General features: G+C 40.9%; 2 protein-coding genes across 3 annotated transcripts; one reads left to right on the top strand and one right to left on the bottom strand.

The window, feature by feature from the left end:
- Positions 1-2444: 2444 nt before the first annotated feature.
- Positions 2445-12095, bottom strand: rec8b (REC8 meiotic recombination protein b). Its single transcript, XM_035415948.1, has 18 exons — positions 11876-12095; positions 11502-11570; positions 11116-11258; positions 10114-10189; positions 9841-9961; positions 9490-9562; positions 9128-9195; positions 8688-8766; positions 7389-7467; positions 6544-6727; positions 5642-5776; positions 5036-5108; positions 4609-4790; positions 4093-4138; positions 3489-3561; positions 3275-3385; positions 2912-3018; positions 2445-2662 (listed from the first exon to the last, which is right to left on the bottom strand). The coding sequence occupies exons 1-18, from the start codon at positions 11929-11931 to the stop codon at positions 2571-2573; spliced, it is 1767 nt and encodes a 588-aa protein (XP_035271839.1). The 5' UTR covers positions 11932-12095; the 3' UTR covers positions 2445-2570.
- A 1496-nt stretch (positions 12096-13591) lies between these two features.
- Positions 13592-23200, top strand: pdcd6 (programmed cell death 6). Of its 2 annotated transcripts, none has more exons than XM_035416008.1 (6): positions 13592-13833; positions 16304-16365; positions 20392-20436; positions 21063-21221; positions 21626-21735; positions 22528-23200. In XM_035416008.1, the coding sequence occupies exons 1-6, from the start codon at positions 13751-13753 to the stop codon at positions 22624-22626; spliced, it is 558 nt and encodes a 185-aa protein (XP_035271899.1). In that variant the 5' UTR covers positions 13592-13750; the 3' UTR covers positions 22627-23200. The 2 variants fall into 2 exon arrangements, with proteins under 2 accessions (XP_035271899.1, XP_035271898.1); XM_035416007.1 differs by having other exon boundaries at positions 21063-21230.
- The last annotated feature ends 120 nt before the right edge of the window (positions 23201-23320 follow it).

Below are 23320 nucleotides of genomic sequence, written 5' to 3'. Positions count from 1 at the left end.
GTGTATGAATATTTCTGCTGTCACCTATTTTAGTGTTGCTTTCCATTGATTTGCACTGTTTGAGTCATTATACACTAATTAGCTGAACATGTCTCATTCATCTGAGCTGTGGTAAATTTACCACCTTAAGCGTACACACTTAAGCGTAATTAAAGATTCAGCTGTGACTTTTCCCTGCCTGGTCATTGAGAGTGCTGATTTAATTCCACAGAAGGACATTTAAAAAATCTGTTCTGTCAATATATCTTCCTAACTCTCTGCTGTGTTTCTGTCTGTCCAACACGAGCCAGACCAGTGTCTCCACTCCCTCCATCTCCTGGGTAACTCAAACAGTGTGGTGTGATGTACTCTCTGTCCCACTAATACAAATACTTTTCACCACACCATGCCACATACGATACTAGGATGGCTTCCGTATATAATAGCAAAACAATGTAATTTACAGACTTAGCTTGGTTGTGTTGACAAATAAATTTGTCCCAAGGTAACTGAATGTACTTTAAATGAATTTACTTCGGGATAATACTTGAAAACAGATTTGGACACCAGAGTAAATAAACAACTAAATGAAACGAGAACAGTCAGTCTTGTGGCTTATCTATAACTGCAACCTTAATGTTAGAATCTAGCTAGATTGAGGCATTGTTTTTAGTAACGTATTTTGGTGTAAAGACAGGATTTTCAATACTATTTACAAATCCTCACAGATCCATCTTTAATTAACATTTTTTTCAATGAAAACAAAACAGAAATTTCCATACTGTTTATTCAGTTATGAAGATGATGTATCACCAGTGCAACCTACACATCAATGTAAAATTAACTTAGCATTAGCTACTTCAGTCATGTTTCCACCCCCAAAAACAAGCTGATGTGGCAGAAACTCCATAGATTTTAATAAAACTGGGAAATAATATTTAGCCCCATCAAGTTTCCAAATTGTGGACTGGTGTTGCATGGTTTCTAGCTATCTAAGCCAGCAAAGATAGAGCCCTTTTATAAACCACAGATGTGGAAGAATGTAGCTAATAACTTATGTTGCAGGCTAGGCTACTTAACTTCTAACTGGTGGAGCAACCACTTTAATAGTTTGGAAATATATCTACGTTAAAAAGTACATAATGCCAAACCTTTGTATAAAATGTGTGTGTGTGTGTTTGTGGGAGGAGGGTTCTATTTGATTTAGTTTATAATTTTTTACTTGCCAGTGATATAGGATGGAATGATATGTCTGTATGTGTGCAACAGTACTGCTTCTGCTGTCAGAACATGGTCAGACTCCCATTTTGTACTCTGTGTTCAGCAGAGAAACTGGCTGAAGGCACTGGGTATAATCACGCAGTGTACCATGCACTGGCCCCTCCTCTTTGTTTAGCTGCATTCTTTTGCAGGCTGGTGCTACATTTCCGCTGGCTGACTCGCTGATCTCTTACACCTCTTACTACGATATCAGTCTGTATACCGGCCAGCGAGGGACAGCCACGGCACACCAAGGAAAAGAGTCCAGATTACTATGAGGTCTACCCACCGTACTTCTGGCTGCGGCCGGCTCTCAGCTCTACTGCCCCCTACCGCTAAAACCGAGCATAGCACTGGTGGAACATAAGATGCTTTTGCTCAGCTGAAGCTACTCATTAAATGTTATGTTGACAGACCTAAGCAATTTGTAGGGGCATCCCTTCAGATTTTGGAACTAGACCTTAACACCACATACAGTAGAATATTTAACAGCCTATTCCTTGTGACATGAGACAGTAAATTCTTGTGAACTATCACTGTTCTCTTGCACTTAAAAGCGCTTGTTACAAAATTATGGTTTTGGTGCAGTGATGTGCTCCATATTAGGGAATCAAACCTGACCACACCAAAGCAGATTGTAACTGGTAGTTCCACGAGACAACACATAATTAGCTGTGCAGTCAGACAGAGAGGAAGTGTTTCAGTAGGCAGGCCTTTCCTCACTGTATTGCACATTAGTGACTTCTCTGGATGGTCACATACCTCCTACACAACGGCAGCAGGGCTCAGTTTATGGACTTATGCCTCAGAAGATGGGCATGTTAGTCTGCTCTCAAATCAATGCCATTCCAAACTGTGACAAACTGGGGGGCGACATAGCTAAGGAGGTAAGAGCGGTTGTCTGGCAGTCGGAGGCTTGCCGGTTCGATCCCCGCCCTGGGCGTGTCGAAGTGTCCCTGAGCAAGACACCTAACCCCTAACTGCTCTGGTGAATGAGAGGCATCAATTGTAAAGCGCTATATAAATGCGGTCCATTTGACTGGGGATCCCAAATTGGGAGTGAAAAATAGGGGACAGGAAGATATTTCAAAAAGATTCATAAATACATTTTAATCAATTATTATCTGGCAAATAAAAACAATTCAAGCACAATTAAAAAAACCTTGTAAAAAACTTGCATTTTTTAAAAAAATGTAAAAAAATCTGGCATTTCCCCAGAGCATTTTCACAAACAATTTGAAGCATGTTGTTTTAAAAGCAATATTAAATATGAGCAATAAATATCAGAGACTGCAGAAATACACAGAATCATTTTGAGCTAGTTCCTCCCCTTAGGCCACTGCAAACAGCTGTCCAGAAGAGATGGCGATGGAACCGTATGGTTTAGCCTGACTCACACTGAGCTTCCTCACACACACAAGCTCTGTGGAGACAGCGTTTCATATCAGCAAACTTCTATGAAATAACTGTGATGATATGAACACTAACAGTTCAAATGATGATCACATACTTATAAACAGTCATTTAGTAATGTACAGAAATGTATACAGCAACCACACAAATTAAGTTCACACAGATGTGAACACAAACCACTTGCACCGATATAAGCCGACAATACATACACATACTACAACCCGTTCACAAATGTATCACAACATATATTCTCTCTTACCAAGCAATGCGCTGAGAAGATGGGCTGCAGTACTGCGGTCAGTCTCAGGGGGCAGCAGAGAATCAAAGTACACTTTCCCATAATGCATCAGGTATTGGGACACCAGTCTGGAGCACAAAGAGGAGGTATAGAAATGAATAAATGGAAACCAGCATGCACATTTACGACAGCACATGCTGAAACCTGATTTAAATAAGAAACATACCTCCTGATTTCCTTTTACTAAAAAGTGCATCTACCAAGTGTAAGCTAGAAGCAGACCAGTTGTTTGAAACAACAATTAGAGGTGTCAAATGTTTAAAAAGTTGTACAAAAACACAGATATGCCTAGACACAGACAAACTAGACCAAACAGTGTTTTACTCGAGTAGACTCTCGGTGGTCCCCACTGTCTCTCCCAAATCTCCTGGAGGCAGCTTCACTTGCTCCTCAGGAATGCCTTCCATGGGGACAGGAGCTCCCTCTATTGGGGACCTGCAGTAATGCAAATGCAGAGTCAAACCCACAGAATATGTGGCAGAGATGAACAGGTTCACAGCACCCCCCTCCTTCCTCTCTCCCTCTCTGTCTCACGCACCATCTTCCCACAGGAGTGGCCTGGTCTTGCGGTAGGTCATCTTTGGACACCTCCAGAAAAGCCTCTGACACAGCTGAAACCACAACCACAGAGCATCCTTCAGCGAGTGATCTGCTTTCTCCAGATAAATACAGAAACGGATTGCATAAAGTAGCCCTGCACTACACAACATACATATATATCAGGAGTTTCCAAAATGGGCTCCACTATGGACTCTAAGTTGTTCCAAATCCAAGCATAATGATAGAAATATGCTCTCTTTAAAAAAAAAAAAATTAAGTTCTAGATTTGAGACTTTCTGTGTCTGTCCAATGTAGCCAAGGTAGTATTATGGTCATCGTAATTTCGTACATATTTATATTGTGTGAAGTGCAGAACGGAGTTCCTCAGGTCGAGGATGGTCATTTGGGGCCCTGAGATGAAAAAGTTTAGGATCCCAGCTGTATACTGCTTTTAAAAATATTCAAGGAAAAAGAGCACCCCCTAGCGTGAATAATGACAGTGAACCTTCTTAAATTTGCAGTGCAGCTACTACTGCCACAAACACTGGTAACATCAGAGCAAATGATTAAGAATGTGATGTAAAACAATGAGATAGCCTCACCTGATGCTTCAGATGCCAGTGCTGACTCTATAAGCTCTGCTGATATCTGTGACACACAGAAGAAAGTACTCAGGAAGGCAGAGGGGTAAGTTCACACAAGGAAATCAGTCTTGAGGGTATTTTTTTTAGCTGATTCATTTTTTGTGTATCATTTATCTGCAGTGCAGTTCTCACTTAACAGCAAAGCACCGGCTTCATAGAGGCCGGGATGTGCAATGCACTTATTTCATATCAAACATCATTCAGTAATGATCATAGTATCTTCAAAACCATGTCTGAACGATATCACACACACAACATTACACATGAGAATATTATCCTAATCACAAGTTGTGCATCATTGCTCATTGATTTTGGAGAAAATCAAAAAATTCTCTAAAACATATATACAATAAAGACCAGTTTTGTGGGACTAATACATTCTCTTACTGGTAAGCATGAGCACAACTAACCAGACCAGACCGACCAATGCAGCATAGCCTCAGACCTGATCACCCACCTCTATGCTGCACCCACCTCTCTAATGCTGGAGTCCTTGTGCTTTCTTCCCCCCTCCACCTCCTTCCTCACCACCTCCATCTCCCTTTCTGCCTCCGATTTAGAGTCTCCCTCCACTGCTTTCCGCCTCTCTGCGGAAGAAGGGAGGGAGGAGACGGCGGCCCTATTCCACTGAGACAGTAGGTCCGGGTGAATCACAGCTGGGAGGAAAGCAAACCAGGTGACCTCGTGGTGAAACAGCAGAGTATGTGTGTGCTGTGACATCACATGGCATTACATTACATCACAACATTACAAGTGTTACAACACTGGGTGACATCACAGAACAGTATGGTGTGACATCACAGGACAGTGTGGTGTGACATCACAGGACTCATATGGTCAAGCAGCGAGAGGCTGGATGATAACTATGTGTGATGCTGTGCAGGGAAGGTGAGTAACTCACTGGAGCAGGGCTTGCTGAAGAGCTCTGCAGGGGAGACTCTTTGCTGGGACGGTCTCTCCAACAGTACCTGGGACTGAAACAGAGACAGGTGGGGGTGGTTTTATCACTGACACTGAGACACGATATACCTCATTGTTTCTAAATTTCACTCTTTTGATGTCATGGTTTCAAATTAATAGTAAATACGAGCACACATGGCCATTATATTATCCTATGTCAAATAGCTTACAAACAGAATCTAACTGACATATTAGTAGAAGGAAAACTTCTCTATTTCATAACAGGTCTTCTAGGAACTTATATTCCCATTTTAAAATCCGCGCGATTCCTTTTTATAAAATTTTATTTACAAAGACGTTATTAATTAAACACCAAAATCAGCCTGCCAGAGGAGAAATAATATTTCAAAATATGACTAAAATGCTCAGAAATGAATTCACTTTTCAGATAAGCTTTCAGCAGCTTTGGAGGGTTATATAAATAGACTATGACACACCAGTAGGCAGACAAGCTCAGATAGTGATAAGCAGTCAACACAAGAGTCCATTTTTTTGTGCAAAAATAGTTAGATATCTCAGTGAGTCAGTGCTATGGCGGGTGTCACACCAGGGATGTGGTCTCGACCAGAGTGTTCTGTATTTGGGCCTGCATTGCATCCTGGGGGATCTGCATGTCCGGGTCAATGAAGAGCAGCTGGCGTCTCCGGACCGGTCTCTTCGCGGGAACCTCACCATGCAAGAGCTGAAAGACAAACAGGAACAACGGAAAGAGGGGAGATAAAATTGGAAGACAGCAAATAATTGAGAAGGACATAAATGATTTGGAGTGTGAAAATTCCGAGCAGGGCACACGCTTGTATAGCAGTCTCTGCGGTGCAAAACAGCACTACTGCTTTTAAGAACAAGCAGGAAACCGTGCAGACCCACGGCGCAACTGTACTAACTATATGGCTAGGTAGATATGGCATGTCCTCACCTCTGTAACGTTATTTGTTGTCCTCTGTGTGTCCATGCATCTGTATCGGTGGTTATAGCTGTGTGTCCTTAGCTCCTACTCATGCGTGCAGGATAACATCCATACGCGCGAACTAGGTTAACTAAAGTAGGCGATCCGTACGCGCTAACTAGGCTAACCCAATTAGCGCAACGCCTTTATCTGTCTGCATCTCCCGAAATCACCACTTTGAAGGGCACAACATTTTTAAGCACAGCTTTATTGCCTAACGTTACTTTAGGTAACTGTAGCATGTTACGCCTACTCCTACGAAACAAAGCACCACCTGCGCATGCGTCCCGTTTCGCCTACTCCTACTCCTACTAAACAAAGCACCACCTGCGCATGCGTCCTACTAAACGTTCCTCTCAGATCGTTCGTGATTGAGTGACCTCAATTTGCCACGCATAGCCCATGACGGCAGTTCCTGCGCGTCGTGGGAAAAACACATTTGCAATTCAATAGAGGCTGATGCACTCAAGCAGAAGCTAGCTCTACTGATTTTTCTCACCCACCTCACTGCTAGAGCCCCCCTCCCTCTCTGACTCCTCTCCACCTGGTCTTGAGGGTGGAGCAACAGGCATGGCAATGGTGGGAGGGGTCTTCTCCATCTGGGCCCCAAAAACTGGGACCTCGACAGGTTGCCCAGTCTCTTCATCCAGTAGCCAAATGGTCTCCTCCACAATGTGCTCTTTTAACCTGTGAGGGAAATTTGGAGCTATTAACACAGCTGCAGAGAGAAACTAATAGTGATATGGAGGTGGGGAGTGGGAGATTCCACATCACAAAATGCTCTTACATATTATTTATTTATCATAAACCTTGACATTAGCATTGTTTAGGGACTCTGTTGTTAAAGCTACCCACTGCACACATATACTGCACCCCTAGTGTGTGGGAGGTCCAAGTGCCATGGAATTAGAGAAAAATGTAACAAAAGCAAAAAAAGCACACATACTTTTGTAGCTTGTGGATAATATGTAAAGCACCAGACACTTAACTCTTCTCATAAGCCCCTTGCTTTCCGAAGATCACTAATCAGAGCAGAGCACTAATTTAGTTAGGAAAATGGCGAACATTGTTGGGCTGAATGGCCTGTTCTCGTCATTATGCTATGTTAAGATCAAAATTACTATTACAGCTACACTTAAACAAATTATGAATTGATGGTACTTAACATGAAAACATTGAATTTACCAGGTCAACCAAACCACATGAAACAACCTACAAACTATCTCTGTAAAATTCATTTATGGATCAGGTCAAGTAACTCCCAGTGATCTTCGCAATTTTTCAGTCAAAACCCGACTGGTTGAGATCCAGCCATTCTCTGCACTCTATCCCTCTCAATGTAACTCACTGCTCCACGGAAAGCGTGGTTCCTGACAGTGTCACCCTCTCTCCCTCTGCTGCTCTCTCTCTCTCTTTATCCTCCAGTTCTGTGAGACAGATGCAACACTCTCAGGACAGCAAAAGCATTCATTAAAAAGTCTGATAGCATTCTAAAAATATTTGTGGTCACATGTATTCCAGCAGAGTATGTAGACTCAGTTCTGCCAATAAAGGCCACTGAACTGAACAAGAATGATAATTCAGTTTTGCAGTTTAAATGCCTAATAAAAACAGCACCAACACAGCGGTTCCAACCCTTACAGGGAGAACTCTCAGTTACAAAAATTATGGATCATTCTCCATTCAGTGACAAATAAAAACAAGTAACCAGGCCATTTCTTACATTTTCTGTGTCTACTCTTCCATTTTCATCAATAAACATTCAACATAAAACCAAACATCAAAAAGGCTATATGATAAGGCTAAATGATCACATTTTATTATTTACAAAATACATTTTTCTCAAATTGATTTTTTTTGTTGAATCAAAAACTGTTAATTTGTCCTGATATTACAATTTCCTGTATTTCCAGCAAGATTATTTGGTTCCACAAACTAAGGGAGACACTCAAAAGAGAAAAATCTTCTTTTGTGAATTTATTCTTTCTTTTGTTTACTGTTGAAAGGCCAGGGAGTTCACTACTGAAACTTTGGCAGTGAGTCACAGTCAATGCTTTTCTATTTTTGAAAACCTCTCTCTGTTCCTGCCTTGAGTTTCATATCAGCATGAGGGCAAAGCACCTACCTAGGTGTTTTTGCCAACTACCAGGGAAGAGGTAACAAATAGAAGCTGCAAGGAAGCAATTTTTGCTAAATGCTTTTCCTTATATAAATCTGTACTCAGCAATGGCTAAAGTCCTAATAATTCAAATCAAAAGGCTAAGTGATCATTGTTAAATAATCAATGTTAAATCATGTGGATCGTCTTCTTCATAGCTGTTAGTAGTTAATCCTGAAAAATCCTCAATAACCGATCAAAGTTTTGAGTTGGTGTCTAATATGTATGAGGGCAATGCATTGTGAATCCAGTAGTTAATTTTCAGCAAAATTCCTTCTGCAGTTTTATATTATTTTCTTATTACAAACTGAACCACAATAACAACTATATTTATGATGTTCATGGTTGAAGCACTAAAAAAGCTATTTCTTGTTATATTAAGAAAATTGTACATCTATACCAAGAAAATGACACTGGGTCACTCTTTTCTCACACATGTACACTTTCAGTCCTGAGTACTGGAGCCATATTCCCCACCCAGTCTCTCACCTTCATAAAACTGATCCTGCTGCTCCATCAACATGTCAATCTCTTTTACTGTGACCTCTGGTAGTTCAGCCCCCTCAAACTGAGAGAGGGAAACAGGGGAGAGGGGGAGGGGCGAGAGCCTTTATTTTCATATCAGCTTTTTATCTAAGCCAGTATTACATGGTATTCTTTCGTAATGTTGTAATTTGCTAATTGTTCTTATTTTATATTGTGATTTGATTTTGTGGCATTGTACAATGTTGTTCCATTATACACACACACATATATATATATATATATATATATATATATATATATATATATATATAATGGAATTGAGAACAGAGGAATGGTGGGAGCAAAATGATGTCAAATACAGATAAACAAACATTTGCTTTTTTAAAAAGTTGTGTGATAATAAAAGGTGCTCTGACAGGAAAAAAAAGTTTGATTTTAGAGACCTCAGCAGCAGGAATCAAAGCCAGTTCCTTCTCTTTCAGCGTGATGCTACCAGAAGGAGCAGTGAGACCTGGAAAGAGCATGTATTGTATAACAATATTTTGACATGAACATAAATACTGGCATCACTTGTAATTACACTTGTGTCACTCCAGGTCAGTGCTGCCCAAACCTGTTCCTGGAGATCTACCTTCGAGGTAGGTTTTCATTTCAACTGTAACCTGGCGCATCTCATCTGCTAATTAACACTTAAACATGATCTCTCGCTGTTGAATGAGGTGTAACTCTCTTAGGGTTGGAGTGAAAACCTGCAGGACGATAGATCTCCAGGAACGGGGCTGGGTAGCCCTGCCCTAGGTCTTACCTTCCTCTGGTGTAGTTGTGTTATTCCTCGTCGGGGGTCGCTGTGGAGAAAGTGCTTCCATACTTTGCCAGGGCTGAGAAAGAGCAACAAGCAGAAAGACTGAATGAACCATCCACTCAGGACACTGCTCTCTCTGCCTTCTAGTCTTCAGTACTATAGCATTTCTTGCCTTCTCTGTGTGTTATTTAAATGTATGTTTTCGCAAAGATGTACTTATTCTACTAATGTGTTTCTTCCATTATCTCTGATTTGACATAACTTCTGCAGGTTGTATTTTTGCATGTAACAGTGTATGCTACCCAATCTTATGCCCACCTCTTGTAGTCTGCAGGGATACTGGGCAAGTGTTACCTGTAGCAGTCTGTATGGGCTGGGCAGGCCTTGCTCAGCACCCATTACTCCAAAGAAGGGGTCCTGCGCCCGTTCTGCCTCTTCCAAGAGAACCAGAGAGTCTGGGAGAGTATAGGCCCGCCTAGGAGACAGACGACAATGCTTTGGTCAATGTCACTACTACGACACAATCTGATGCATGACTGGTATCAAGATCAATATTAATTCTAATACAGTTCAGAAGAGTTGTGATTAAGGGCCGTCCACGCGGAACATGTATGTGCCCACACTGACCTGTCGGGCTCCGCCACGTCAATACACGCGTGTCTCTCCGAGCGGATCAGGCGCTCTATGGTCTGCTGGATTTCCTCTGAAAATAAGACCCAAAATCAGAGGACAAACTACAGCAGGTAAACTGCTCACGATACGGCATGTATTAATGCTGCACGATATAGAAATTCTGAATGACCAGTGTTTTACGGGCCATATTGACCAATGTCAATTTCTCTCTGTTTTAAAAGAAAATTGCAAGTAAATGTCCACATTCACGGAAAGCGCAACAGATGTCAACAAATGTAACTATTATATGCACACACAAAAATCAACTTCCTTAATTTATAAAGCAATGAGGATTAGTTTAGATAACTGCTGACTCTCTGTTGCTGGTGAGTTTGCCTGGTAACAATTATCAATTAAAAAGAAATAATAACCTTTTCAGTTTATTGCGATTAGGCTATTTTTAAAGCATAATATTCACTTGATTTACAGCATCAGTGGCCATAATCTTATTGGCCAAGTTTGGTTCAGGCTATTATTGGCCCATACTGGTCTGACCCCAATATTATTGTGCATCCCTCATGTGCATGCTTAGCACAGTCCACTCATTTGTGCTCTTTTATTTCTTTTCTATGGGAAGCCAATTGGCATGAAACTAAAGATAAACAAAAATAAAGAAAGTACATATGAGTATAAAGTTAAAATTTGTTTCTATGGGATGTGTGCGCTTTACATGTAAACAGAACGATGTACCATTTAATTCAATTTGTTAATGGGGAACCAGCTCGCTGGTCAGCTATTGTAAAGAAAACCTCATCTACTGTTTGGCTTTTCTACTGTACAGGTGTAATAAGAACTGCTAAGCTTTGAATACTGTGTTAAACACTGCTGTCTCTACAGTGGTGCTCAGCTGAAGTTTACAGCCAGTCAGTCTTCATTCACCAAATTATCTGTCCCCCTTATTGCAGTACTGTTGGGTTAAGCCCATAGACTGTAGCCTGCAGAGGCCATCTCTCTCACCCAGCAGGATGACACACTGTCGGTGGTAAACAATGATGACACCGTACTGCAGCTGGGAAGACAGGTAGAGGGAGAAGCGGGGCCGGGGGAGGCCCGGGTTGCGGGGAGGGGCCTGCACCAGCACGTAATCCATGATGTCTTCACTGTAAAACAGACATCGTCACTGTCACCGCTGAAGTGTGCCCGCAAGGCATATCACACAAGCGCGCACGCAGACACACGCACATAAACACACACACCAATGGTATCAGTCACAATAAACAATAGTGACAGTCACACACACTGTCACACCCAAAAAAAGTTAACATAGTTATCATACATGAAGTAAACTTATAATAAATGACACGCATCATTACTCAGCACAGAAGAATTAAAGAGACTCTTACCATGTGCGCCCCACGTTGACCTTGAGGAACTCTCGCCTATTGAGCCTAATTCCTTTTGTGGCAGCCAACCTGACCATAAAGAACAGAAAAATAAACTCCACTAGCACACGATGCTCATCCACACAACCCCCCCCCCCCCCCCACAATAAGACAGGTGAGGACAGGATTTATGACAGTAATGACTATGGGTGTGAGTTCATTTCACATGGAAAATATTTTAAACGTTAATTTAACTATTTTACTGTCATGACAATGGCACGACAACTTTACCAGCTACCAATAATGAACCATGCATACCGCAACATGTACTGCAGTTATAAAGCTTGCATGTTGACAGTTGGGCCGATTACAACGGTTCAAGTAAACTCACTCACCATATAGTGGAGAAGCAGCCGGAGTGGCGTTGCAGTACGTAGGGATAGTAAAACATTGTCCTTCTGCTCTATATTCTTGCTACTGGTTAACTGGGTTAGTTAGTTATGGTATACAAATAAACAAATATGCTCGCTCGATTTTACTAATAAATCGTAATTCGAATATATTTGTAGCAACTATGAATTTAGCTGTAGTGGGAAACGTTTTTAATAAGTTAAAATAATTAGCTAAGCTTTGATTTATGTAAAATGAAAAAGTAGTCAACGGTTCAGCAAGCACACCGTCAGTTTTGACAGCTACAGGCAGATTGAGAGTGCGGATCATTATTTCCCGCCAAATAATAAGAATTTTGTTGTAACACATGGTTAACCAATCCGCTCTTAGATTTACATTCAGATAGACCAATTATAGTTCCAGTTGTAACGTTCTATATAATATGTATGACGTCATGAAAACCTATTCGACAAGATGTTCAAGAAATTCTGTATAGGTTCTAGATTCTGATCCATGATATCCTATTTTGATAATAAAGCACAATGCTAAATGTAGCCAGATATAATAAATATAATGTTTTATTAGTACTGTATTACTGTATTTGTAATACAACAGGAAACTGGCTGTCAGTATAGAATGTAAAATTTAACTTTCAAATTTCTATTCAACAGTTTATTCAACTACTTCTTCCTATTGACTAGATAATTCTTGAAAAGGGTGCATATCGAAGCAATCATTTTGAACGTACTAGGATTTATTAAATTATTAATACATATAAATATGTACCTTTTGAAATATGGCTATTATCCTATTTATTATTCTGTGAATAGATGGGGGTACTTTGACATTGTGCAGACCTTGATACATTTTTGATGCAATAAACTTTTTAACTTCTCAGTAGATTAAAGCACCAACTGTACATCCGTGATGGGGTGCATTTGGCCCCCAGTTCCAAAGGCAGAAAGGCAGAGACAGGAGTGAACATAAATAATCAACTTGATCCTATCAAATGTAGTCTGCGGCAGGATAATGTGTAATAATGTATGTAGCCTACCAGAGGTTTCAGCCAAGTCGGCACAAAAAAATCCTCAAAAAATAACTGTAGGTCGGAATATACACATAACGACCAAAAGATTTTAATGTCAATGTGAAATGTCTAATGGTGTACACGTGATGCCAGGATAGCCTGTATGTACCATCAGCATTTAGAATTCTCCATAAAATAACACCCTTCCGCAAGAAAGTCAATCAACACGGAATTCTTAACCATATTCATGTTTTGTGAACATAAGCATATCTGTTTTCGGTGGATTAAAAGCCTGTTTTCCATCTAACACATGATTTCTAACATTCCTTTATAGAATTACATGTATTTCCATTACAAAGTTTAAAATATCATAATACCAATTCAGTTGCTTTCATTAAAAAAAACAAAAAAAACAAAAAAACAAACATTTGACTCACAGTCGACCAAATAATTTCAAATAAAATCAGAATGGACTTAAGCCACATTCTACAAAAAATAAATGTTACTATGTTATCAAACCTCAATACTACTTGCGAGTAGTATTACTATTAACGTATAGAAAAATTGGGTTTACAAGATGTGTCCAATTTCTTACATTTTTCACTTAAGATTTTCAGTTTTATATTATTACTAAGCTTTCAGTTTCTTTTACGTTGACATTTTGGGAAAACCTGTGAGAAGGGGGCGTGGCTTTAGTTTCACAGAGTGGGTGGATGACGTTGCTTGAATTCATAGGGAAGTGGTGACATACACACCGCGCCTCTGAGAGGAACGAAAGTCGTGTCAAATTAAAACAAGAAAACAAGTGCGCCTCTTTTCTGAACACAAATTCTAGATTATAGGAGATTGAGGAATGGCTTATCACAGTCAGTACAGACCACCTCATTTTAACAACGCTCCTCCGAATCAAGATTTTCTGTGGAATATATTCCAGAGGTGAGTCAAGCCCGTAAAACTCGATTCCGCATTGAGGTTTTTTTTTAAACATTCAGTCGCTTACCCTAGCGCACTGGTTACGAGGGTGAATTGCAGATAGCTGTAGCACAACGTCACGAAGTGGAGTAACATGGATGGCCAGATTTTTAAGAAAAACTGTTTGCCATATAGTTAGCTAGACTAACCGACCAATTTGCATTGCCTTTGGTTGTTAAGCTAGCTAACGCTATCCTTTGTCGTCTGACGTGGGTTAAATAACTGTAATGAGTTAATTAGCTATCAAGTTAAATTGTATTACTAACGTCGCCCAACATTAACTTCCTTGGTACCTTCTTGTAAGATTAATGCTGATTGTTAGTTGTATAAACTAAGATAGCGACATAGGGCACAGAAATATGTTCGTTTCACATGCATTTTTGTTGCGTTCTGATTTCTTGTAACGTTGGCTAAAGATCAGGATACACCTACAAGGCCTCTTGGACGTAGAAGCGTAACGTTGATTAGCTAATGCTAGCTCTAGTTACGTTTTAAGTTGTGCGTGACTGCAGTGAGATGGAAAGTTAGCGAACGGCAGTTGTAACGTTATTTCTTCGCCTCTTAGCTGTACGGCGTGCTTATTCTTGCCGTGGTCACCGACGGATAGCATGATTTATGGCAATTGACAGTCAAGTCGTATGTCTCATTGATCCGAGTGGCAGAGGTTTTCCATGCAGAAAACAGTTAGATTAATGCTGTAAAATTGTGAAGAACCTCCTCGTGATATCTGAAGGCTACAGGCTTCAGATACTTAAGACACGTAATGTTAAGTTATTAAATTCTTCCCAGTGGTAGAACTAAAAGGGGACTCATGCTGTTGGTTTATGATTCCTTGCAAGCCTGGATTTCGGGCTTTCGTACCATCACATTTGCGTTGCTAGCATCTCAAGATTGTGATTACTGGAATTCCCTTGTCATGTGATGGTGACTGTGATTGCGGAGTGTAATCAAAAGGGCAGAGTGAATGATTCATTTGGACCATTGCTCAATCGTAGACAAGACATTATGTAGGACTTGAGTCATGCGTTTTTTCCTTCTGTGTCCATGATCATGAGTTTCCATGACAATCGATCTTCATGTAACCTGGGGATGCAAACGTATCCCTTCCTGGTGTGATCCCATCGTGTCAATATTCCTCTGTAATTTGCAGGAATGTGGAGTTAGCCTAAAAGTTATATGTGCTGTTTTCCTATTGAAACTTTAGAGTTATATGTAAGGTACAGACTGGCTTTATACTAAATACTGACATCGTAGCATACCAATTTACTGATCAAGGCAAAATTCGTGTGAGTCTTTGGCCTCATCAAAACTAAAAACGTCGAATGTGGAAATTTTCCATTTGTAATAGTTTTTAACCCCCGAAGGAGTGTAATGAAGGCACAATCGACTTCTTAGGTATCTTAAGGACACTTGACACTTTTTAAAACTGTGTCATAAGGGTAGCCGTTAAAATGTATGTTCCATTACATGTTTTCAAAGCTGGGAAGAACTGTTCATTTTAAATGGGGCTGTTGCGCTTGTCAACATGAACAAAACATCAGTAAGGCTGGAAAAAATGAGCCATGTTAAGCTCATTAACACAGAACATATGTGCTTATACATGAAACAAGGGTTGCGCCTGAAGGTAGAGCTACATTTAGTTTATTTAATTGTGCAGAAAAAGATGTGCCCTGTCAGATAAGGTGAAAAGATGTTTACACAATGTGTACATCAAGGAGAACTTGCCTTCAATTTTGCTCTTTGTGTTTTGTAAAATGGTTGCTAAGATGGTTTCCTCTGATGTTCAGTTGCTGAAGGTTTGTTGGTAGGCAGGCCAGGTTTAATTGCCAAGGGAACACATTAGTCATTGCTGGATTCACCCACATTTCAGCATGGAGGTCTGTTTTTAAACTTCTATGGTACATTCTTAATCCACGTAATTGATTGCAGGTCTTATTGAATGGTTCCATTCAAGACAGATTCTAAAACGTTTATCACACTGTTGTGTGGGGCAGATTTCCATCTCATTGTCATAGTCAAATGGAGAGAATCTGCGCCATCTGGCTGGACCAGTTCAGTTTTAAAAGTACATGTGACATACAGAGATGATTGGTGCAACTCTGGCGTCACTAGGTTACCACAGAAGGAATTCCCCACAGTGCAGTTATTTGGTTTAACCAATTAGCACTAAGCATTGCTCCTATTTTTAGTTGCTGTTGAGGAATGTGCTAAAGGAGCCAGACAGGAATGCCCCTTTATTCTGTATTAACACTGAGTACCATGACTGCCACAGAGGATAGCTTTTGCTACATGTCACATTTCTGAGATGGTGTTAGCAAAAGATTTGTATCGTAAGTTATTGCAATAGTTTTGTTGTGGACATTCAGGCATGCCCTTTGCCTGATGACTGTTACGCTCAATGAAGTATTAACGTTGTTTTTGTTTCCCTCCTTAGAGTCGACAAGGACCGGAGTGGCTCAATATCAGACACAGAACTTCAGCAAGCACTATCAAATGGTACGTGTGGCGCTGCAGCAGTCTAAGACACGCCTCCTCGGGCCTGCCCTTAAAAGCACCCATTAAAGCTGCTTTTGAAACACGTGGCAGCCTAGTTCTCTGAGAATTAATTCTTGGTGGTCTTGAATGAGCCCAGAGGGTGTGTTCTGTTTTTATTCCGGAATTGCTGACGTGCAAGTGAAGACAGGAGGCAATCTGTGTTGGCAGGAAGTCTAACAGGAAGAGTGCTTCCTCTACAATGTAGCGAAGGTCCTTCTCAGTCTACCACCTGATAGTCAAATCAACTCCCTTGGTTCTGGAGTGGCACCCAAGGGGACACGGCTATAGTGTTCATTTTTAACCTAACATATTATTATTTCCATTAATTAATAATTTGTCTTTATTATTGTCTGTGTGAGACTAAAGCACCATCTCTGGGAGCTAATACATAGTGTGCCACAGAACGGAACACAGGTCTTAGTGAACTCCGTAGAAAAGAGAGCTCATCCTACTGCACTATTGTGTTAGTAAAAACAGAAGTGGCATCACATTGAAACCACTATTTTCCAATTCCCCTGAAACCGATCTCCAGATGGTCACTGCCACTGGTGCAGAGTATTTTGCGGTACCGTGTTTTGAAAATCCATATCAAGGGGCTGAAATTCTAACCTGAAATGGGACGCCTGAATGAGAGCACCGATCGAATCCTTCGCCTCGTTCAGAAGCGGGAGCTCAGCGGTTTCCGAGCGCGCTGCAGTAGCGTAGCCGTGCGGCGCGTCTCCGCTCAGGCGAGGCCGAGCGTCCTGCGTGCGCTGCTGCCCTGCTGAGTGCCGTCAGCAGTTCTCCGATGTGGCAGCCGGTGTCCTCTCAGAGACATTGTATTCAGACGTCGCATCGGTGGTTAGCGAAGCATGTATTAGCGGTGCTTCTCTTTAATCAGGGTAGAGGTCAACAGAGCCCGCAATGTCAAAAGTGCTGTACTAGCTTGGCATCCCGTGCAGTCTGCGATGTAGCAGAATCTTTTATGTGAGGCGGCAATGTAGAAAATCCACCACTTTGTGTTTTTTTCTCCCCAAAATATTACAGTATGCAACTAAAATAGATCAGTCAGAAACTTGTACTTTAATTCATAATCTGTACCCTTCTGACATTTGATATTAAATTGTCAGAAGTTTTGTCTGGCTGAAAATGGGTTTTTCCCTAAATATAATGTGTGATTCATTGGGCTGTAGGCACCATTTTGCTGTGGCTGCCAGAAGAGAAGAGTGGAAAAAAAAATCTGCCAAGGCTAATCTCTGTTTTTTTTGTGTGTGGTGCTTTTCCCCCCCATCTGAAATGCTGTGGCACTGAAACCACATTTATCTCAAACCAAAAGCAATTGAGCCCTCTGTCTAATGTTTTATTCATTATTTAAAACTGTTGGCAATGCACTCCCTATCACCAGCTGCACATGTTGTAGATTGCATTTTCTGACACGCGCTATATATAAATCTGCACGGTAGCTCTACTTTATCTGCATTAAGGTCAAAAAATCATTCACATTTCTTCATTATTTTAGATGTGTAATGCAGTACAAGTTCCGTTTCCTCAGAAGTTCAGTTGTTTCTATTAAAAGAACACTTCAGGTAAACCTGTTTAAATAGATAACGGCCCAATGGAAAATGAAAGCCGTGGTGTTGGAAACATTTTACCTGAAACTTTATTGTGACCATAAAGGCCTGCAGGCCTGCACCAGATCTGGAGAGGAAATGGTGGGAATGGCCGCTCAGTGCTGTCATTGTTCCGTCTGCCAGCTCTGCCACTAGTTTTTTTTCTGCTGCGACTCTGTTGTTTGTGATTCATTTTATTTAGGAGCAGGACTTCACTTCTTTTCCTTTAGAAATCCCCAACGCTTACTTGCATGTAACAGAGTAAATATGAACCCTGACCTGCGATTATTCGCCTCTATCAGGCTGTAATGGCCATTTGCTTAACAGGCTTGTCCTGTTTCAGAGAAACACCACAAAATGATGTTGTCACTTTGCTATGGACAACCCCACAAATACTTACTTTTATAAGTTCTCTTCGGCTTTATTAAGAAACAGTTTGATTTCAAGCATTGTTTCAATGAAATATAAGGTTTAAGATGAAATTGTAGCCATTTTACTTCATGTATAAGAATAGATTATTTTAATTTAAAAATTCAATACATATAGGCTCTTTATTCATATATTTCTATTATAGTCACTGAAATTCTATATTTTTCATGGCACAGCTGGGCAGGGTTCATGGCATAGCAGTGTGCTGTGGCCCACTGGCTGGATACCACTGTAGGATACTATACAAAAGAACAGTCCTTATTTGAATGGCCTGTCATATCTCTTGAATTCAGAGGTAGTCTGTGTGATCAGGTTTATGATATTTTTGTCCCCTTTTAAGGCAACCCTGAATTTCTCTCAGTGTACAAATTTGAGGAAATGTAGCCTCACTTAAAAGCGGCAGGCCCCAGAAAGCGGCGGCTCGCATTCTCTCTGTGGCGTTTACGCTTCTGTGTTCAGGCCGGGGCGTACCCCCTGACCGGCTAGCCTAACTGAACCCTGGGTCGCCCCAAACCGTGTGCCAGCCGGGGCCTCGAAAGGCCTTGTGCTGTGAATGTGTCACCGTGGTGGGGGAGAGCAGCAGGGTTGGCTGCGGACGCCCTCGTTTCCATGACTAGCGCTGTCGAGGGGAGAGCAGTGAGAGAGCTCACTGTGAGACACACAGAGTTCCTTTGTGCCGCTGGAAGGGGAGGGAATGTGAGCGCTCCTGTGAGGAGGCAAGAGCAAGCCTACCGCACTTCTGAAGTGCGCGCACACACACACACACACACACACATGACTCATAAAACAAACACACACACACACAGGACTCATAAAACAAACACACACACACAAACACACACCCTGCACAGACACACACACACACAATTCACACTCACAACTCGCAAGCACGCACACACCCTGTACACGAGCGCATAACTCACAGACGCACACACGCCCTGTAAACACACGCACGTACACTGGCACCTGTGCACATACATAACTCACAAACACGCACACACCCTGTACACACATGCATGCACACACAAGCAGCACACACATCTCGTACACACACACACACACACCCTGTACACATGCATGACTCACAAACACGCACACACCCTGTACATGCATGCACACACAACTCAACAAACACACATGTCCCATACACACACAGGCGCCCACACACCCTGTACACACACACAGCCCGCACACACGCATGCACATACACCCCATACACACACAAATAACTCACAAACCCATGCAGACTCCGTAAAAACACATACTTACCCACACTTAACACACATGCACATGCACACACACATAACACACTCAGCTTGTGCACACGCATGCATACACACACACACACACAAAACTTACACACACACACCCCATTCACATACACTAGCACTGTAAAGCACTATACCTGACCTAGGCTGCCTGTCTCGGCCTATAACTCAATTGATCACACCTCTAACCCAATGGATCAGCACCCTTTTGTGACATTTGTGGTCAGCACTGATCTCACAGCCACGGAGAGTCTGGATCCAGCAGCTAGCAAGACACTCTGGCCAAGATCCAAGCGCAGCAGTTCCTCTCCCAGAGACAACCAGCAATGAAACTGGGCAGGGCTGGAAAAAATAGAGAAGAAACCTTTCCCTTTTGCTCAGCTTGTCTCAGCAGGAAAATTCTTGAATGAATGCAGAGGACGGTGAAAAAAAGTGCAGATCTTTCCTTGTAGTCAGATGAGTCAGAAACTTGAAAACCATGCCAGCTTTCATTTTTTGTTTTCTATTATAACATCGCTGTCAGTATTGAAAATACACGCACAGTGGTAAGTATGGCTATACCAGTGCTGTTTTGAAATGGCCTTTTCCCGGTTCCACGGACATTAAAATGCTGTTTACTTTGCATTTATTTTGCATACTGTAGGTGAAGGACTGTTGGTCATTCTCTGGTTCTCTTTTAACCTGCTTGCTTTCTTCTGTAGGTACCTGGACACCTTTTAATCCGGTGACTGTCCGGTCAATCATATGTAAGTGTGTGGTCGTCTTTGAAAATATGCTGTGGATTTATTCAGTTTTATTTCTCAGGGTAGTAGGTTCATCTGTAGTAGCCTTTCCATTCACTTTGTAACCTTAAACTGCATGGCAGATAGTTGCTTGTTGTCTGGTTCTGTTAAATGGGAGAATGTAGCCACCCATCAGGAGAAATTGGAAGAGAACAATGGGACTTTTTCAGAACTGATCTCCTATTTACTACATGTTTTTTCATGCTTTGGCTAGTCAGTACTGGAATTTAAATGTAACTGATCTAGATGGTAGTTACAGAGATAAAAACAAGGTTCCTCCATTGGACCAAACGAGGCTTTACAAGCTAGTTTACTGAATCTAACGTATACAGGGAGTCTACTTCCATGTGACTATGGAAATAAAAATAATCCAAGGTAATCTCAGTTCTGAACCATGCTTCCCAGCAACAGGGGTGAGCTCACAAGCTTCTCTTAGGTGCTGATGGGAGATGAAGTCCAGTTCATTTTGAACATATTATACTGTGCAACCTGGATCTCTGGACCTCTCCACCCATGAGCACTGCAGCTATACCATGTGCAATTTTCACCCTATTCAGCTCATCACCACTTTCCTGTCCTCCCTTTTGTAGCCATGTTTGACAGGGATAACAAAGGAGGTGTGAACTTCAACGAGTTTGCAGGCGTTTGGAAGTACATCACGGACTGGCAGAACATTTTCCGCACCTATGACAGGGACAACTCCGGCTTCATCGACAAGAATGAGCTGAAGCAGGCTCTGACAGGGTTTGGTGAGCAATGTATGCCTCCTTTATTGTCAGTAACTGTGTGAAGGAGAAGCTTGGGTGGGCTCACTCCTGTTTAGATTGGTCAGCCCAGTTACCTTTGCTGTAAGTAATGACTGCATGACCGCGCATGCTTGGAGATGCATGTTGCTTGATAGATAATGGTGTTATTAACAGATTATCACCTTGTGTAACATTAATTGTGAGGTGATATTGTGGATTTTCATGATTTCTGTGCATTTTTTTGCAATAAGGAGTGGCCCATGTCACCAATAAACAGATTAAAGATAAAGTATTTCATTTTAAAGACAATATCTATAAGTCTATAAAGCATGTGGCCTAAATTCAATGTGAACTAGAACACAAATGTTGTATGTTCATAATGTTTTTTTTCCCCACTGTCTTTTTAGGTTATCGTCTTTCTGATCAGTTCTATACCACTCTCATTCAGAAATTTGACAGACAGAGAAAGGGACAGGTGGCTTTTGATGACTTCATCCAATGTTGTATAGTACTACAGGTAAAGTCTTCTATCGGGCTTTCTTGAATTTAGAGGCCACTTTTGGCTGCTCTGCTAACAACTGTATTTTACCTGCTAAATATAAAGATATATACTGTATATATGTATGATTGTACCTTGAAATTAATTTGAAGGTTTCTAGAAAAATTGGTTATTTCAGAATGAACCCAGGACAAGCATTTCAGATTGTTGTCCCAAGCACAAAGAATATAAGGACTTATCAGGCAAATTGTTTGGGTTTGGGGGTTATCAGTGATGAAACTCATAAATAAACGCACAGAAACATTAGTTATTTCCTCCTAATCGATTTTTATATATTTTTATGTGAAGCACTGAACACTAGTTAGTAGTTACTGATTGCACGTCATGTTAATGACTTCAGAACGTCTTTAATAGTTAGTAAACAATAGATCTAACTATTGGTCCAGAATCCTGAATGATTTCAATGTAAGGTTTGTTACCTTTGCATTTGTATTAATTGTATTAATTAATTGAATACAGGCATTGGTGTAGCATAATAATAAAAAAGTAAAGGTGGTTTTGGTCAGAGGCTACTGAAAGCTTTGTTGCTGATAGCAACATATTTAGTAGACCTGAAAGTGCCTTTACCGATGCTGCTTTGTTAGTTCAACACAGTTGAAGTTTTTGAAGGTTAACTCCATTGAGGATTTTCTATGGATATAGACTGTGCCAGTGGCTGGCTGCTTTTGGTTCACTCTGTAACACTGTGAACATGCACTAGAAAAACTGGGTAGAATGTAACATTAATCAGTGATCTTCCTGTTCTTTCAGAGGCTGACAGATGTGTTCAGGAGATATGACACTGATCAAGATGGGTGGATTCAAGTGTCATATGAACAATATCTATCGATGGTCTTTAATGTTGTATAATGGAAAAGGAACCAACTGGACACTACTGTGCCAAATGCCAAAACCTCCACAAATGTCTTCCATGTTAACATGACCAAACACAACCTGATTGTTATGATAGGATGGAAACAGGACGGAGTAAGGAGTGGCTATTGTACATCACTCTATTGTATGTTTATTATATGAATCATAATAATGTTAAAATGATACAGGTTTAGGTAAATTTTGGTTGTAAATATTACATCATTCAGTTGCATGCAGATGTATATTCTCCCAAAAACATGGGGGAAACATCCCATAATGCTAAAGCATGAAATATTAATCTTAAGTATTTTGTTGATGCAATGTTTACAAACACTGTGAAAAGCAGGATTTATTAAGATCTTAAGTCGGCTTTTGTTTAATTGTTACGTCTGTTTTCCTGTATTTATATTGACGTTCTTTTAACCAGCAATGCCATTAAGTACATAAGTACACATTACCGTTGGCACAGTAGAGGGAACATGCATTTGTATAGCTTATTTTTTTCTGCATGGTGCCTTAAACTGTACAATTGCTAAACATTTTTATTAAAACACATTTGAAAACAGGGGAATATGATGTTTACTGTCTGTTGTGTTTTCAACATGTTTATTAGTCTGTACGGAAAACCTGTTAAATTAATTCTTAACTTACTGTTCGTCCCCAAGAAAGTTTGTATTGATTGACAAGTTGG

The sequence above is a fragment of the Anguilla anguilla genome, chromosome 4 (genome assembly GCF_013347855.1).
Source record: "Anguilla anguilla isolate fAngAng1 chromosome 4, fAngAng1.pri, whole genome shotgun sequence".
NCBI classification, from domain to species: Eukaryota; Metazoa; Chordata; class Actinopteri; order Anguilliformes; family Anguillidae; genus Anguilla; species Anguilla anguilla.
Note: the sequence above shows the minus strand (reverse complement) of the source record. Positions and strands in the feature narration are given on the sequence as shown.